Source organism: Cololabis saira, chromosome 12 (assembly GCF_033807715.1).
Source record: "Cololabis saira isolate AMF1-May2022 chromosome 12, fColSai1.1, whole genome shotgun sequence".
Taxonomy (NCBI): Eukaryota; Metazoa; Chordata; class Actinopteri; order Beloniformes; family Belonidae; genus Cololabis; species Cololabis saira.
The window spans coordinates 5,987,975-6,006,384 of record NC_084598.1 but is presented as its reverse complement, the minus strand read 5'-3'; the positions used below and the strand labels follow the sequence as shown (position 1 = coordinate 6,006,384).

The following is an 18,410-nucleotide window of genomic DNA, read 5'->3' as shown; positions in this document are numbered from 1 at the left end:
GGGTATGTCAATCAAAACTTAACTAACATATTTCATTATATTTACTTAACATACAGGCTTTAATTGTTCTTCTGAATGTAATGTTTGATTTGTATTCTTGGTTTTCTTTATTCAGATTGTTCCATAAACTGATTCCTTTTACAGAAACACAATGTTCCATCAATTTTGTCCTGTTTTGACTTCATTTCTCATCCTGGTAGGATTTTTTTCTTTAAAAACCAGGGATGAGGGTAAACCAACCAGTGTAAGAAGGAAAAGTGTGAAACAACAGCTCACGCTTGACTTGAATCTTAAGTAGGCTTTACTTACTTTAGAGATCATCGTGCAGTGTTGAATTATTTGATTGAGGCATCTGTATGACCGAATAAATAGCACAAGTGACTTCAGTTCACCTGGTCTTTACACACAACCCTTCTTCTTCTGAAGAGCACAACCTTGTTGCTGCTGATGGACAAGAGAGACACATCAATAGATGTGAAAACACGTTGTTGCATTAGACAGATGGCGTGATTTGACAGAGATTAGACTTGTTTGTTTGGTCTTTTGATATAGCTCTGTGTTTTATTGTTTATTTGAAACACATCACGCTGCCAAATGTGACATGGTCTGGGAAGCAGCAAGGGAACGGAGCAGACGAAGAAGGAGGGCTGTTTCTGTCTGCTCACACTGGCGTCCACGCACGTCTCCTGCTGGCACGTCCAGCTTTCCTCTGACTCACTGTGTGTTTGCATGTGCTACATTTGTGTTTGTCCAAGAGGAACAACAACAACAGAACTAAGTCTTTGCAAAATTGTCTCTCTATATATTTTTAAGAATGTAATATCATGTTTTTCTTGTGTACTTGAACACATCCATAAAACAAACAGTGCTGGTGGTTTGCCACGCTGTTGGTGTCTGTGCAGCTGTGACACACAAAGCTCCGTAATTCCTCAAACAAATTCAAGCTTAAGTCCCTGCTATAGTCAAAATGAATATTTACTTACTGTCCCTCACTTCTGCTTCCACGGTTTGTTTGTTTTTTTAATCCTCTTTACTGTTTGGTAAAGGTTAGATCATGTTGTAATTAAGCACCTCTCTCTGCCTGCAGATCCCAGTGAGACGGAGGCACTTCCCTGCGTGCATGAGTGTAAGGGTGTGAGTGTGTGTGTGTGTGAGAGCAAGTGAGCGCCAGCGCTCCCACATGGCCTCCATGCAGGACGGGCTGAACTTCACGGCTCCTCCCTACGGCAAGGTCCTGCTGCTGGGCGCTATCGCTGCTGCCTCGGCCTTTGTTGTTACCATTCTCATTGTTGTGCTCTGCGTGGGCTGCCAGAGGTGAGAGCAACATGCACACGCCCATCCCCGCGGACATTAAGAGTATTCACACATGCACACATCATCGGTGGAAGGCGTAGTCAAATGTATTACTTCCGTACTTGTACCAAATCAAAAATGACCAAAAATGGGCTTAAATGAACAAAAGTCAAACTACTGTATGTACTGTAGCCGACTACTGAAGTGGCGGGCGGTGCATTTAACACTTAGGCCTTCAGTCATGTCAACTTAGTCAATAAATACCTTTCATTATGCAGCATTTATAAGACCAGGGGCCTCATTTATAAAAGAGTGCGTAGGATCCATACTAAAAGTGCACGTAAACCCAAAAGCCGAAAATGGCGGGTGCAAAAAAAATCTGGATTTATAAAACCCTGTGCACGCACACTTGCTCGCAATGTTCGCTTTATAAATCACAGTCCAGCTGGAAGGTTGCGCAGGTGAATTCGCCTCATATCCCGCCCTCTACACGCCCACTTTCTACCATAAATGGCCAATGCAAAGTAGTATTTGCATATAAATGAGCCTGCTGAGCATGTGCAGCAGCTTCCTGCAGCCTGTTTCTGCTGCACATCAGGATGAATGAAACGTGTCGAGCCACCGTGCAACTAAATTTCCCGGAGACTGAGAACGAGATACTGTGGATGAGGTGGAGGACAGGAAAACCACATTATTTGGTGGTCACAGTAAAAGTAGAAAAAGTATATAAATAGTATAAAATAAAGCGAGTGAGTGGCAGCACGCCGTTGCTGCGCTAAACACCGTGAGTGCCACGGCGCAATTTCCACTGGGGACAAGGGGGACATGTCGCCCCCCACTTTTCAAAATCATGTATTTGTCCCCCCCACTTTTTGCAGTTTAAAAACTAACAGTAGGCTCAGCCTGTAATTGCAAATCATCAAGACACTGTGCGAAGGCGAAGGCCCCTGCATGAGCAATTAAAACATATCTGCTATGCCACCGTCAAAAATGGAAAATAAAAGGGTCTTTAAAATTATCTTTCCAAAAGTTTGTATTAAACAAGTCCACAAAGAATATGCAAGCTTTAACAAGATTGTACAATAAATTGCAAAATCGCAGTTTAATATCAAAAAGACACTAACAAGACGGCCGTACTTTGGCAACAGCGACACTATAAACAGGTCTCTTTGTGAAAAACGTTTTCATGTCAAAACGTGACGTCACGGCTTTCTGTGACCTGCTGCTCTGAGTACAACATCACAGCACATCACATTTCTTACATTGCAGAAGGGCAGGATTCTTCTGTTCCGTTTTCAGTATATTTGACATTTATGTTCGTTACTATGGATTTGATATGATGGAAATAAATTATAAAAACATATTAAACATGGAAAAAAATGTATTAAATGTTTGCACTGTATCAAAAATGTCGTGTGCCTCCCCCGCCACTGCCGTGGCTCAAAGTAGTAAGTATTGATATCCAATCACAGCTGGAGGGCCTTACAGACACAACTCATGATGTGATTGGCTATCGCAACTATCAATCAACTGTACTTGCCCGCTCTGCACAGACATTGATTCTGAAGGCCTGGGCAGATTTCATGCAGCCTGGCAACACATGATAGCTGGATTCTGATTGGAGAAAAACTCTAATCTAAAAACAACAGGACTGGAAGGAGCAGAATATGACATGAAGAGAATATGAATACTTTTAGATTTAGGGAAAGTAAATTATCATAATTATGATCATGATTTCTGGTTATGTTAGGCCAGCAGAGAAGGCCTTGCTGGCCCTGACGGCCACCACTGTGTATTTATGATAAAATTAGATTAGGATGTCATGTTGATGCACAGGCAGCACTTTCCTGTTTTAGCAGGTCGAGGTGGAGTCACGGTCACGCTTAACTTTTGATCGTGTCATCTAGGAGTTCCAAGTCCAGATGTGGCTCACCCTTTAAAGAGACTTGAACTTAACCTGGAAGGCCATGAAATGATTTTGCAGAGCAGAATTTATCAGGAAAGATCAGGATATTTCTGTGGTATTTTGTGAAATATATTGTAAAAAAAGTAGAAGAAATTTGAACGATTATAGTTAAATGTTAGGGGTGTAACAATATATCGTGCCACGAAATTTCGCGATACAAAATGTCACGAAACGTGTCGTGGAGGTGAAAAACTTTATCGCGATATTGGGTTATTAATATTAATCTATTGTGTTGACTAGTAACGCGTGACGACCGCGCCTCGACCTACGGACCAAAATCTGACTCCGCTCAGAAGAAACTAGTACCGTTTTGAGGTCCCGGTTTGAGCTCTGAACTTTTACTTATGTAAGGCTGGTGTAGAGTTAAGCCTTACCTTATTAAATTAAACCTTTTTGGGGTCGTGAGTAGGATAAACACGGGGACAACTTCTGCTGAGTTCCAGTGTACTTTAATGTCCCTCAACAGTGTAGGATTTTAGAACATCAACACAGCACCTAGTGCCGTACTGTGGCGTATCACTCCGCCCAATCTAAAACAGACTAATCACTACAGATAAACTGACTAGTGTCATTATAGTCCCTGATTTACATCAGAATATAAAGAATATATTTATAAAATAATGAACCCTGAATTACCAAAATAACCTTCTTAAAAAAATAACTCTCCTCTTACACTTATAAGGTGAGCATGAATCAATCTTTTTTATGATGTAAAATTGTATGTACTTATTTACTTTTATTTATTTATTTATTTAATTTTAGTTGTTAAATTTCTGGAAAAGAAAAAAGTCAAATCATACATGAGAGAAACTATTCAGTTTGTGGCTAAATATTTGTACTTGTATGAAACTGAAGATCATAATGCAAACCTGACATTTACTTTTAGTTCAGTTTGTGGAAAATGGTTGGCCTGGCTTTCTCTTTAAAACTTAAACAGTTATAAAACATTACAAACGGTAACAATAGGGCAAACGTACAGTATTGTTTTGTATTTTGTGTCTTTCAAATAAAAGACAATTTTTTCCAGTCATATGTTCCTCATTCAAGGTTGTTAAAAAAATACTGCTATAATATCGTATCGTTATCATGACCTCAATGTCGTGTATCGTACCGTTTCGTGAGATTAGTGTATCGTTACACCCCTATTAAATGTTGTAGGTTACATCTGCTGGAAGTCTTCCTGAGATGTTTTTTTTCTCACCCCACTGTCACCAAGTGCTTGCCCTGCTGGAGTAGCTGAGTTATCTGTATTTTAAATTAGCAAATTAGCACTAAATTAACACATTTTGAATTGGTAGAGAATTTCAAAACTGCATTACGGTACTTGAGTAAATTTATTGAGACACTCTCCTCCTCTCTGACTCTCAACCGGTTGTTTTTAATCACAGGAAGGGGAAGACGCACAATGTTCCCGGCGAGGGTGGAAAACACCGTCTCATGGACATGGTAGGTGCCGGCCAACACACTCCTCAGTGTTGCGCTCGTCTTGCAGCAGCGGTAGCTCCAGCGACTCAGTTCACCGGGGAGCAATATCATGCGGAGTACAGCTCTTCAGTCTTAATTGGTTTTTAACTGGGCCTGTGTGTGTGTGTGTACGTGTGTGTGTGTTATCAGGGTATACTCAAGCAGTCGAAGCTGCGGTCCATCAGTAAATCAGACACTGAGATGAACAAGATGAACTGCAATGGGAAAAGTGAGTGCATCTGTCACATTTGAACCCTGACCTTTGCTCTGCAGACAGTACCTGGAGAAACCCGCCTGGACCACTGACATGCCAGCGTTTTTCAGAAGCTATAATTTTTTGTAACTGCATGAGATCATTTAAGTGGATTTCGGGGACATTTTCAGAGCCGCGAAGGCTTTTTCTCGGAAGCATCAGGTACATCAGTCGTTTTATTAGAAAGCACTTAAAGCACCAAAGCTGGAGGCTGATGGGTTTTATCCCCAGACCTTTTCATTCACACAATCTGATCTGGCCCTAAATTCACATAAAATATACTCTTTGACAAGATTGGAGATCATATTAGAGATGAGATTTTTCATAAAACAGAATTCCTATCACATTTGCAAGTCGGCCCCGTTCCTCTACGTTCAGCCAGATTTACGAGCACGCATCTATCTCAAAGACATAAATCAGAGTGCCAAGACCAATCCTGGAGCTGCATCGCTGACTGTCAACAGGGAACTGCGTTTGTGGGCACTGCGACAGTAGCCTGAGAGGTTTTTGAAGAGATACAGACATATGTTCGGCTTCATACTTGTCCTGCTTCCACTGCGGTGGAATGAGGCCAGTTTGGAGGCGTACTTTCAAACCTCCGTGTCAGCTCCCAGTTGACTGTCAGTCTCAGATTTTCATTACTCTGGCCACTGAGAGATGCAATCATATCCACAGAGGTCGGTTTCCTGAATACAAAGGATGGGGATTCTGTTTTATGGGGGGTACTGGCTAAAAGCAGGCTGTACGTGCCTAGCAGAGGTGTCTCACACGAAACGTGCAGCCAGCATGGACCTCCTGCTGCTGCTGTGCAGCCGTCGGTCTAATTCTGACCTTCGTTCTCAAGGCAGGCAGCTTCCCCAGATCCCGTCTGGGGCTGGAGAGGACAGCGAGCACACTTACTCTGAAGTGGGCCAGCGCTCCTCCGCTACACGTACTGACGATGCCCTGTACGCCATGGTAGGCAGAGCCGGGCAGACGGACACGCCGGCCCCCCCGGCCGTCCCCGCCAACACGCCGGCGCCGCCAGACCCGGACGGGGACGTGGAAGGAGGGATGGCGGAACCCGAGGCGCAGGTCATGTCTGCCCCTCACCCCCCGGAGACGGCGGAGTACGCCTGCGTCAGGAAGCTGAGGAAGGCCGATAAGGCGCCTCAGAAGAGGGACAGCGGGACGGACATGGGGGAGCCGCCGGCGCCGCCCCCGCGGCACGCCCCCCCGTCACACCCCGCTCCTCCCCCGCCACACCCTCACAGCACAAAGTTGCCCCGCAGAAACGTTGATGCCTTTAATGTCCCGTCATTCCCAAAGGTGGGTACACTCACATGTTTCACAGCTCGGGCGGTTCCTCCGTTTTGATCTGAAAAGATTGTTTTGAGCGTTTTATTGCTGTCTCTGTTCCCCTCCACTCAGCAAACGTCGTAATTCAGTCAATTCAATATTCAAAAGAAACAAACATTTAGCCTATTCTGCAGATGATTCAATTAAATAAAATTGTATTTATATAGTGTCTATTACAACAGAAGTTGTCTCTAGGATCTTTCCAGTACGGTGGCCGAGACCCGCCATTGCGGAAAATTAAAGAAACGCTGCAAATATAAAGAAACACCGCTGCAAATAAAAAAATAAATGACGCAAATAAAAAAGCCACAACGGAAGTGAATTACCGGGGACTGTTTTTGCTGATGCACCAGTGTTTTTATGTGAGAGGAGGAGAAGAAGAATATGAAAACATAAGTGAAAAGGAAGAAATAAGAAGAGCGAGGAATAAGAAGAACGACGAATGAGAAAATAAGTGAAAAGGTTAGTGTTCAACGTCGCTACGTGTCATTTTTAATGTGCAACACCGGTGCATCGGCATAAATAGTCCCCGGTAATTCACTTCCGTTGTGGCTTTTTTATTTGCGGCGTTTTTTTATTTTATTTGCAGCGTTTCTTTTATTTGCAGCGTTTCTTTTATTTGCAGCGGCGTTTGTTTCTGTTTGCAGCGTTACTTTTATTTTCAGCAATGGCGGGTCTCGGCCACCGTATTCCAGAGACCCAGAACATGAACCCCGAGCAATTATTACATAAACATAACATATACAGTGGCAGGTAAAAACTCCCCTAGTGGCAGAAAAACATTAAGCCAAACGATGAGTCAAACATGTTTTAAAAATAGTGACAAAAGTGAAGCTTCACCTCTCGGTCTCTCAGACTTCCTGCTGCAGCTCGACCCCGTGGTCAGAGCTGGTAACTCCTTAAGCTCATTCATAATAATGAGTTCAGTCAAGGGTTTGATGTGAGGGCTCCAGCTTCTTCAGTCCCCACAGACGGGACCTTCACTGGGACTGGTACCCAACGTAACCCCTGTGTCCTGACTGACACCAGTCAGGACCAGATGCTGGTGTGTGGTGGGACTTTAGCAGCAGCAGCGATGAGCCGGCGCTACTCCTTAGATGAACCAGAGGTCCCTGTACACTGAAACGTGTACAGGGGTCTATGTGAAATTAAAATGTCACTTTAAGTGTCTGTTTAAACTAGATCTGCAGATATGCCTCATACGTGTCCAATACACGAGGAACCAGACAGTCAGAGCTGGGTGGAGTAGCCAAAAACTGTACTCAAGTAAAAGTACTGTTACTTCAGAATAATATGACTCAAGTAGAAGTAAAAAGTAGTCATCCAAATAACGACTTGAGTAAAAGTAAAAAAGTACTTGGTGAAAAAACTACTCAAGTACCGAGTAACTGTTGAGTAACGTCTGATTTATTTTTTTAACACAACCATTCAAACAGACAAAAGTACGAAATAATCATCTTCAGGCAAATTAAATCAATAAAATAAATAAAAAATAAAAAATAGCTTAAATTAAAATAATCTTAAAGGAAATTCAAGCACTTTAATAAATAATAAAATGAATAAAATAATAACAGAATAAAAAATAAATTAAGCACAAGTAGCACAAAATTTCAAGCCTTTGTACTTTTCTTTTTTAACCAGGCAGAACTAGAACAAACATGAACTCATAGAAACTCTGTGTGTGTTTGAGTCTGTGTAAATGTGACAAAACATGCAAAAACAAACATTTTCCCCAAAGAATCACCCAGTGATGTCATGAGATTGACGCGTACGCGGATAAAAGGGATAAAAGAAAAGTAACAGCTCAATGTAGCCTAATGTAGCGGAGTAAGAGGAACAGTTTCTTCTTCACAAATCTACTCAAGTAAAAGTAAAAAGTATAGTGATTCAAAACTACTCCTAAAAGTACAACATTTCCCCAAACTTACTCAAGTAAATGTAACGGAGCAAATGTAACTCGTTACTACCACCTCTGCAGACAGTTAAGAGAGGCGTCTAACAGTCCTACCGTTTACACATCTGACCCAGACAAAGACCAAACCATGAACTCCAGGGAAACGTCTTTACTGTAAATCTCTGGAGGGAAATGGATGTGGAGCATGCAATTTCAGAGAAAACACCCAGCAGCTACGTCTAAAATAAAGGATTAAAACAAACATGTATACATGTGGACAATTTTGTTGGTCCTCTTCCCTAAAAGAAAGAAAACCTGAAATAATTTGAAAATGACAAAAGTAATAATACAAATTGATAATTTACTGAACATTGACTCATGAAAATCAGACATTGCTTTGAATTGTGGTTCAAAAAAATCATTTAGAAAAATAAAAGTAATGAAACTGGCCTGGATGAATGAGGAAAAGATTATTAATAACTTGACTGTTGTGGCTTCATTTAGTGAAAGTTATTTCACAGTCATTTAGTCATTTATGTGACTCAAGTAAATAAGTCTTTATTCCACAGCTACATCATTTCATTTTTTGCCACATCGCTATAAACCTAAAACTCAAGGCAATAAAAAAAAGTATTTTCTACATTTAGCAGTTTTGAAATACAACAAATCTTGGAAACCTTGGAAACTTGCTCAGTATTTTTAGCAGCGTTGGCCTCCCGACTTGTCTGAATGGTCCCACAAGCTCGGGTCAGCAGTTATTCCGGTCGTTTGGTGCTTCTCGGTAGAAAGATTCCCCCTCCTCCAGGTTGGGTGGGGCACTCCGAGCACAGCCGTGTGTTTTCTTGGTGATGCTTCACGTCATCCTGAGATCCTCAGCTCTGCAGCTCAAACTGGCTGCATTTCTCTCCATCCATCTTCCCTTTCCTCCCAATTAGTCTCCCGGCTAACGCAGCAGATGCACGGAATCGTTCCGCCGTCACCATGTTGGGCTGCAACGGTGCTGTTAAGGATCTATTCCTCATTTACACATTTCCTTATCATGCATTGCTGTGTACAGGAAATCAAGAAACAGTTTCTTCTAAAGCTCGGAGAGTAATTCAAGTGCCCTTTCTGCAAAGTGCCAACATGCAATTATGGGCCTTTGAATGGAGTAACGGCGTTTCTTTGACTGCACCACGAAGACACGCTGATTTGTAGACGACTGCATTAATGACTGTGGCCCAAGGTTCTTTTACTTCATTCTTTTCAATTGCAGCAGAAATGTTATCTTGTCCTCGTGTCTGCGCTTTAACGCACGGCCGTAGATAATTCTCTCGGTCTCGTCGTTTTGTTTTGGCTCTGACATACATCGGCAGCAGCTAATCTAATATAGACAGCTGTTTTCCTATTTAATTATACCGAGTAAATTCAGTTAGACATCTGACAGGAGGAAGAGGCTCCAGAGCTCACTTAAAAGTGTCAAAACACTGGAGCTGAATCTCAATCTATAACTGAATAGGATCAGTTTCCAAAAGTAAAGTAGATATTTTCTTAGTGTTGAGCCTGAACGGCAGACGTAGCGGTCTGTTTTATGAGTGATGACTGGACAGGGAGAGGACGTTAACTGCTAGGTTGGGTTAAGTTAGCGGTTCTGCAGAGGTCGGAGTGGGACAGAAATAAGAAAGACGGAGCTGCAGCCTCGTGCACATCAGCCCTACTGACACCACATTAGTCACAGGAGTGTAAAAACACCTTTTTCTGTGTAAGAAATGCTTTGATGATAATTATTTTATTATATGACTCCATGCCAGCACCAGTTGTCCATATTCCCCTACGGTTGGTGGTCTGGGGGCCGTGACCAGGATCTGGGGGGGGTTTCCATTAGGGCTGGGCGGTATGGACTAAAAAATGTATCACGATAATTTCTGGCATTTATCCCGATAAAGATAAAAATGACGATAAAAAAAATACCAATTCAACTCCACCTTTGTAACTATAAATCTATCACTATATACTAAATGCTACTAAACTACACCAATTAAATTGAATTGATAAAAACCAATTAACTGCAAAACTGGAATGACTCAGATCCGCCATGTTTGTTACACAAACACGTATCAACGGGAATCTTTCTTTCTGGCTCGTTCCCTCGTTCCCTCGTTCCTTCCTTCCTTCCTTCCTTCCTTCCTTCCTTCGTTCGTTCGTTCGTTCGTTCGTTCGTTCGTTCCTTCGTTCCTTCGTTCCTTCGTTCCTTCGTTCCTTCGTTCCTTCGTTCCTTCGTTCCTTCGTTCGTTCCTTCGTTCGTTCCTTCGTTCGTTCCTTCGTTCGTTCCTTCGTTCGTTCCTTCGTTCGTTCCTTCGTTCGTTCCTTCGTTCGTTCCTTCGTTCGTTCGTTCCTTCGTTCGTTCGTTCCTTCGTTCGTTCCTTCCTTCGTTCGTTCGTTCGTTCCTTCCTTCCTTCCTTCCTTCCTTCCTTCCTTCCTTCCTTCCTTCCTTCCTTCCTTCCTTCCTTCCTTCCTTCCTTCCTTCCTTCCTTCCTTCCTTCCTTCCTTCCTTCCTTCCTTCCTTCCTTCCTTCCTTCCTTCACACAGAACCATAAATCAGTTTTAAACAAAAACATCATCAACGGGAATTTATCATTTTTACCGTGAGATGACAAATTCTTAGCGTGGGGAATTGTTTTTGACGGTTTATCGTGAACGGTAAAATATCGCCCATTCCTAGTTTCCATATGAGTTGATGCTGCAGAGGACCTACAGTACGTATGTGGCTGCAATTGTTGCCAGTTTTGTCGTTTCCCTGCATTTAGTGAGCTCATGCATGGTTGTGACCTGCTGGCGCTCCTGCAGGAGTCTCTGTGGAGCCGGGACGCTGGGCGGTGTTTATTTCTGTGGAGTTCTTGGTGATGGTGGGGTATTTACCCCCTCAGCAGCGTCAGCTCCCTCCTATATTCTCAGCAGCGGGGCTGCAGGGCTGCCTGTCTGCTTTCACTGTAGATGTTAGACTCTGCTCCCCTCCAGGTGCCGGCGGGAGACCGTTTGCTGCCTTGCACGAGGTCACTGAGGTTGCGGTATCTGCTGTGACCTGAGTTCGGTTCCACGCACGGTTCACGGGCCTACATGTGTAAGCAGATTGCTCACAGCTCTGTTCAGGACTCATTTTCTCCTGGATGATGCAACGTGATGCAACTGACTCATTTGAATTAGAAGCACCTGCTTCCTCACAGGCTCCTCCTTTCAGGGAAAATCTATTCCACACAGTAAGAAATCCGTCTAGCACATTAGCAGCACCACAGCTCTTGTTGAAGGTGGCTAATTTGTCATCCATGTTACATCTATTCTGGAAATACAGGTTTTTAGACTCACAGAAACCTGTTAGTCGGTGCATCAGCATGCAGGAACATTTGACCAGCTCTGTCCCAAATCTGCTGTGTTGTTCCGCTGACAGGAAGTGATGTTTATGGGCAACGGAGAGCAGTACATCTGGAAGCCTCCGGAGGATGATGACATGCTCGCGCAGCAAAATAAAGCCCTGGCCCCGCTGGCGGCTCACACGGCGGAGAATACCCCACCGTCTGCTGCTGCAGTGAGTAGAGACTCCTCATCACGTGCAAAACAGTGTTTGTCATTCACTGGTTACGTCACTGCAGCTCTGCAACTTCTCATGTTCTTCTCTAGAGAAAACATTTCAACATCACACTTATATATGTGCGTGACCCAGCTCTTTCTATCCTTTTAACACCTTTAAACTGATCCAGTCTTTTAAAACCCCAGCAGGCTGTTTGTAACAAATGTACATTTTGCATCTCTGCTTAGAAGAATCTTCTAGTGAACGAACAATTAGATTAATAATAATAATAATACAATTAGCTGTATAGGAGACAAAAAAGACCTTTAACTAGATTGCAAGTGCTAATTTCATTCCAAAAGACTGGGAGGAGTTCAGTTATTTGTTCAGTTGCTTACGAATGTTTTTATGTTACTTTCAGTAGTTCAGCAAATGAATGATAACTGGATTCAAATGTATAGAGCAGGGGTCGGCAACCCGCGGCTCTAGAGCTGCATGCGGCTCTTTAGCGCCGCCCTAGTGCCGCTCTTTAGCGCCGCCCTTTTTTTCTTCTTTTTTTAAACTTTTTTTTCTCTTTTTTTCTCTTTTTTTCCTTTTTTTCTCTTTTTCTTCTTTTTTTCTTCTTTTTTTCCTTTTTTTCTTTTTTTTTCTTTTTTCTTCTTTTTTTAAACTTTTTTTTTCTCTTTTTTTCTCTTTTTTTCCTTTTTTTCTCTTTTTCTTCTTTTTTTTTTCTTTTTTTCCTTTTTTTCTTTTTTTTTCTTTTTTCTTCTTTTTTTCTCTTTTTTTCTTTCCTTTTCCTTTCCTTTTTAATCTCGACATTTCGACTTTTTTCATGAAATTTTGACTATTTCCTCGACATTTTGACATTTTCCTTGACATTTTGACTTTTTTCTCGAAATTGTACTCCAACATTAATCTCGACATTTCGACTTTTTTTCCTCAACATTTCGACTTTTTTCTCAAATGCATAATGAAAAAAAAATCTTCTCCCAGTTATAACTAATGCATGCAGCATGCAGCATGTGTTGTCTTCATTCTAAGGCTTATACAAGACTTTTCATTTTTTGCGGCTCCAGACATATTAGTTTTTTGTGTTTTTGGTCCAATATGGCTCTAAAACATTGGGTTGCCGACCCCTGGTATAGAGTAATAATTTCTTAACATTTCAAATGCTACATATCTATCTATCTATCTATCTATCTATCTATCTATCTATCTATCTATCTATCTATCTATCTATCTATCTATCTATCTATCTATCTATCTATCTATCTATCTATCTATCTATCTATCTATCTATCTATCTATCTATCTATCTATCTATCTATCTATCTATCTATCTATCTATCTTTAAGCAGAAATGTAGAGCAAAGTCCTTTAACAACACTTATAGGAAAAATTTGCAAATAAAATACTGATTACAGTCAATATACACAAATAACCAGGGATTTTAATGATAATCTATTTCAGAAGTGTAAGTTTGAGGCTCAGTCATAAATTCAGCAAGGGCGTGAGCATTTTGCAGCCAGACTGAAATTAATATGAGAATGAAAGGAAACTCCATGGCTGGTGGAAGCCAGGGCAACGCCAGCCACGCAGAGATCAGTTTAACATGAATATGTGAGGGTGTTCGGGCTAACGACCTCACATTTACCACAGTCCAGAAGTAAAAAAAGAAATGTGTTTCTATTCTACGACAAAGAACCCGTCACAGCTGATCCCAGAGTTATGTTGAATCTTTGTGATAAGACATGGTTGTCGGTGTGAAAGCAGCGCTGGGATGAGCAGGAACCGGCACAGAGACAAACCACTGTCAGAGACAATTACATTTATCGATTCAAAATACACTCCAAAATCATTAGACACTGCTTCCAATCTATTCCAGTTGAAGTGTCTAATAATTAAAAATATAAGTAGGTCAGTGCTGCTGTAACGTCTCCTTTGTCTTTTAATAACAGAAAGTGAACATTTAAATGATAAAAACAAGCCCAGTCTGTGTTTTAACATCTAACTATCCATCCATCCATTTTCTATACCCGTTTAATCCTGGGGGGTCACGGGGGTCTGCCAAATTATATATTCATTCCTATCCAAATGCACAGATAGCTAAGAGAAATAAATACCATATTTTCTGGACTATAAGCCGCTACTTTTTTCATAGGTTTTCAACCGTGCAGCTTATACAAAGGTGCGGCTATTGTGTGGATTTTTCTTCCACCGCTCGGGGCGCTCTAACCGGAATTAGAATCAAAACTAAGACAAAATAAATGCAAAGAAGAATACGCTACTTCTTCTTTAGCAGATAGAAGTAGGTAGAAGCAGATTTCAAACAGATAAATAGATAAATAAATACTGGTTATTTTCTCTTGGTTCTGTCCCGTTTTAATCAGCAAAGTTGCTGCCGTGTTAAAAGACACTTTTACACTGCAAAAACTCAAAATCTTACCAGGAATATTTGTCTTATTTCTAGTTAAAATGTCTCATTTTTAGTCAATAAATCTCATTACACTTAAAACAAGAGTCATTACCAGAAAAATAACTTGTTATTTGACCATTTTCACCTGTTTCAAGTAAATTTTCACTTGAAATAAGTAGAAAAATTTGCCAGTGAAACAAGATTTATCTTCTCATTACAAGCAAAAAAATCTTGTTCCACTGGCAGATTTTTCTACTTATTTTAAGTGAAAATCTACTTGAAACAGGTGAAAATTGTTGTTTTTTCCAGTGATGAGTCTTGTTTTAAGTGTAATGAGATTTTTTTTTTTACTAAAAATGAGACATTTTAACTAGAAATAAGATAAATATTCTCATTAAGATTTTGAGTTTTTGCAGTGTAGGAAAGGATCTATTTAGGTACAAACATGTACATCATTTACAGTTCAAAATTGTTCTGTACATGTAGTAAATATCTAATCTAACAACATAAATATCTTGCATATCTTTTTTTTTAATAGAGCAGATGCGGCTTATATGCAGGTGCGGCTTATAGTCCAGAAAATACGTTAATTGTTCTGTGGGGAACTAACACCAAACACTGAGCTGATGAGATGCAACAAGTCCTGGGTGACGGAGAAGAAGAGCGTAAAAAAGTAACGATGCACAAACAGATGTGCAGATTTCACATTTAGTTGCTTGGAGATGGGACCACCTGACCACACTTCCCAAACGCTATGAAATCTGAGGTTTAGACCTATCGTAGTTCTACGAAAGTACAATCCATTTATTATGTATACCCACATATTTGTATTTTATGGTTACAAGATCAAGTCCATGCCAGGACACTAATGATTCAGTCCAAATGTTTCCCCCCCACCCCCTCTCTTCACGTTTCCAGTCCACTTACTTTGCCAATAAAGGCCACTAGTGCCAGAAAACCTGTTTTTTTCGAAAATGAAATGCACTGGGAAGCAACTGGGAAGCAACTCTTGCTCATTGATGGTGGTTTGATTCATGCATTCTGTCCTTTCCATGATACGGTGTGATCTGTTTTCCTCCTTGTACCATTTGAGACTAAGTTAAGATGACCGGCAGCTGATTCTGGCTCTATAAAAGATATAAGATGAGCATTTTCCTACAGTAACTAACCTCCCGACCTCGGTGTTTGGTTTGCAGGTGGCTGAAATGTACTCAAAAGTGTGCAAGCCTGGAAAAAAGAAGAGAGCCGTGCCGGGGTCTCCTCCGGCCAACCTTGGCTTCCGGACCTTAGGTCGGGGCGACCGGGACCGGGATCGAGACGGGGGGTTCAGCGTAGTCGTCAAACCCCAGACGTGGGCCCCCCAGGAGGGCAAGGCCATGGGCGGGCCCCTCGACGACCACTGCTACGAGTCCATCGGGACGGAGGAGTGCGACCCGGCCTACGAGAACGTGGAAGGCGGCGGCTGGAAGCGGGAGAGGCCCCCCAACACATGTGCCACCTTGCGGCCGCGCAGGAAGAAGGCCCAGCAGCCCTTGCAGCAGCAGCACCCCCCGCCCCCGCCGCCGACACAACAGACCCCCAAGTTGCAACACCTGCCCGCCAAAGCCCTGCTGCTGCCGGGGGAGAACCTGTACGAGAGCATCAGCGACCTGAAGGGCGGCTCCGCCACCTCCAGCACCACCACCATCTTCACCTTCAACGATGGCATGGAGATGTACGTAACGGGGCTCTGAGGCGGCGGCTGCACTGTGACCCCACTTTCCTTCCAACAAGGAGCTGAGCTAACGCCACGACGAGTTGAGGCTGGGCCCCTGTCATGCTCACCCATACATACTGTTTACATTCAAGTCATAACATCAAGCCTTTCACGGCTCCAGAGGCCTTGGGGTAATAAAGCTGATCTGTTATGACCTGGGCTGAATACAAAGTCCAATCTATAAACCTTATAAAGAATCCAAAGGTAGTGAATAATAAATGAGCACAAGACCATTGCAGAGCAATCTGTAGATAACAGTAGCACTTCTATTTTACTGATATATGTGCAAAGCACAGTAAAGTTAAAAGCTTAAATTCTTCCTTAATTCTAGCAGGTTCAAATAGTCATATATCAGGTCCAAGCAGGACCTCTATTTGGGGGGGAAAGGCACAGAATAGTGTGAGATGTTTGAGTAGCACTTAGTCTGTCATGACCAGGCCTTCCCTGTCATTGACGAGATGCGATTCAGGATGGGGATTCAAACGATACAAAAGGAATGAATTACTAATCAAAAGACTAGAAAGCTCAGGGACAAGGAGAAACAATTAATGAGAGTATTATGAGAAAAAAAAAATTGCACACATTTTGCATTCCTCCTAAAGTCTTCAACCGATTCAGAGCATTTTACGCATCAAACAGTCGACCGGTCACTTCCCTCCGTCATGAACTGGAAACACTGTCTCCACCGCCGTCTGTAAATGAAGTGTTTTACTTTGTTGATCCTGTTTCTGCACTTTGCCTGCTACAACTTGCATGCCTATAAAAGTGAAAAAAAAAAAAAAAAAAAAAAAAAAAAAGGAGGGGGGGAAAAATAATCAAGCACTGTCATGTGATACCTCTATATGAATGTTTTTTTGATTTGGTTTAATTTTCTATCGTCGTTGGTTGTTTTTTTTTTTTTTAGTTTTTTTTTTAGTGTGTTGGTTTATTTCTCTGTAGAAATAAGGCAGGTATAGATCAGGACGCCTCTGGTGGACGTGCGTGTGCGGCTGTGGCGGGGACGCGCGTCCTCTCCCGCACAGACACAGTACAGATGAAACAAAGAGAACTGCTCGAGTCCTAACCGTGGAGACAGTCCGCTCATCCCCCACCACCCACTACACCCCCTACACCCCCTACACCCCCCCAGCCCTCACTCACATCCGTGGATTGTTCATCATACTCCCCGCCTTGTGGTCATTTAAATCTGCTTCACCATAGTGCAGCGTGGAAAGACACAGTAGAACCGATATATGTTAGCAAACGTCACGTCTCATTATCACCCCCCCCATCGATGAACATTCTCTCTGTTATCAGTGTTAAAAACGAAAAAAAAAAAAAAAAAAAAACATCGCAGAAATGAGAAATTAATGTGAGGCGCGCGGTTTGCGGCGCGGCGGAGACGCGCGTCCGTCACATCCCAACCCCGAACAATAACGATGACTTTACTCGACCAAATATCTCCAGCAAACAATGTGATTATGTATGTTGATGCAATGTGTATGTAAATGACAAAAGAGAAAGAATAATAAATATATCATCAGTGTCAAGAAATCTATCTTTTTCTATTATGTTCAATTCTTGTTTTGGAATGACTTATGTTGTGACAGAAAAACTGCAAAACAGCTGCAAATGTAAATCTTTGGTGTATTTCTGTTGTTTTGGAAGCCATGGCGCTACGGTGTGTTCTTGGAAAGCCCTGCTAAGTTAAATGTGGCAGCTAATGTTGTGTGTTTGCTATTCAGACTACAGGGTCTTGTACTCAAAAAGCGTGTAATTAAGTGCTAAAGTGCAAAAGATTGTAATGTTTTATATCAAGATTACTATTCATGAAATGTCAGTCAAGTTTATACTTTTGTAATAAAGTGGCACTTTAAAAAAAACATGTTTTATCTCATAGTCTCACTTATTATAAGTGGACAGAAAGCAGAGTTTTTTAAAAAGCTTTTCTTACTTAAAAGCTGCCTAATGATTCATCTTTAGAAATAGAGAGGAGAGGGTGATATTTCTACATCTAAGAGGGAAAAAAGCAATAAAATGGTATTGTGTTCTTTTGTGTACAACTTTTCAACCTAATTTCCCTGGGAGTGGGTGTGTATGTGTAGTATATTCTCGTGTTTTCTCCCCCTTTGTGAGTGCGCACATGTGCCAGAGTAGTGGGGTCTGCATCTGAGCGTGGAGGGACAACGGGGGGGGAGGAAGGAGAAAAAAATAGGTCACCCCTTAAAACAAAAAGCTCGCAGTCAACATCGCAACCATCTGCTGAGTTTCCATTGGCGGGCCTGTCTCCATGGTAACAGGTTAACCTTGAGGCAGCAGTCACATGGGCGAGCGCGTCTTCGGCTGTCTTGGAAGATCCGGCGCGCGTCGGTCGGGGTGAACCCGTGATCGAGCAGCAGCCCCGAACAACACGGAGGTGTGTGGATGTGAGGATGTGACACCACGGCACACGCACGGCCCGTGGGATCTGCTAATCTCACCATAAAGAGCATGAATGGCTCGATGAA

At 42.1% G+C, this 18,410-nt stretch overlaps 1 protein-coding gene across 2 annotated transcripts in view; it reads left to right on the top strand.

Moving 5' to 3' along the window:
* The window catches only part of si:dkey-70p6.1 (uncharacterized protein LOC570575 homolog), a 30,938-nt gene extending 13,171 nt beyond the window's left edge, over positions 1–17,767 (top strand). Inside the window, exons 2-7 of one of the 2 annotated variants that reach the window (XM_061735263.1) lie at positions 1,088–1,314; positions 4,648–4,705; positions 4,874–4,952; positions 5,938–6,284; positions 11,633–11,770; positions 15,365–17,767. In XM_061735263.1, the coding sequence (XP_061591247.1) occupies positions 1,181–1,314; positions 4,648–4,705; positions 4,874–4,952; positions 5,938–6,284; positions 11,633–11,770; positions 15,365–15,901 (1,293 nt within the window). In that variant the 5' untranslated portion in view covers positions 1,088–1,180 and the 3' untranslated portion in view covers positions 15,902–17,767. Of the gene's footprint in view, positions 1–1,087; positions 1,315–4,647; positions 4,706–4,873; positions 4,953–5,820; positions 6,285–11,632; positions 11,771–15,364 lie in introns of both variants that reach the window. The other variant, XM_061735262.1, reaches the window with a different exon arrangement.
* The last annotated feature ends 643 nt before the right edge of the window (positions 17,768–18,410 follow it).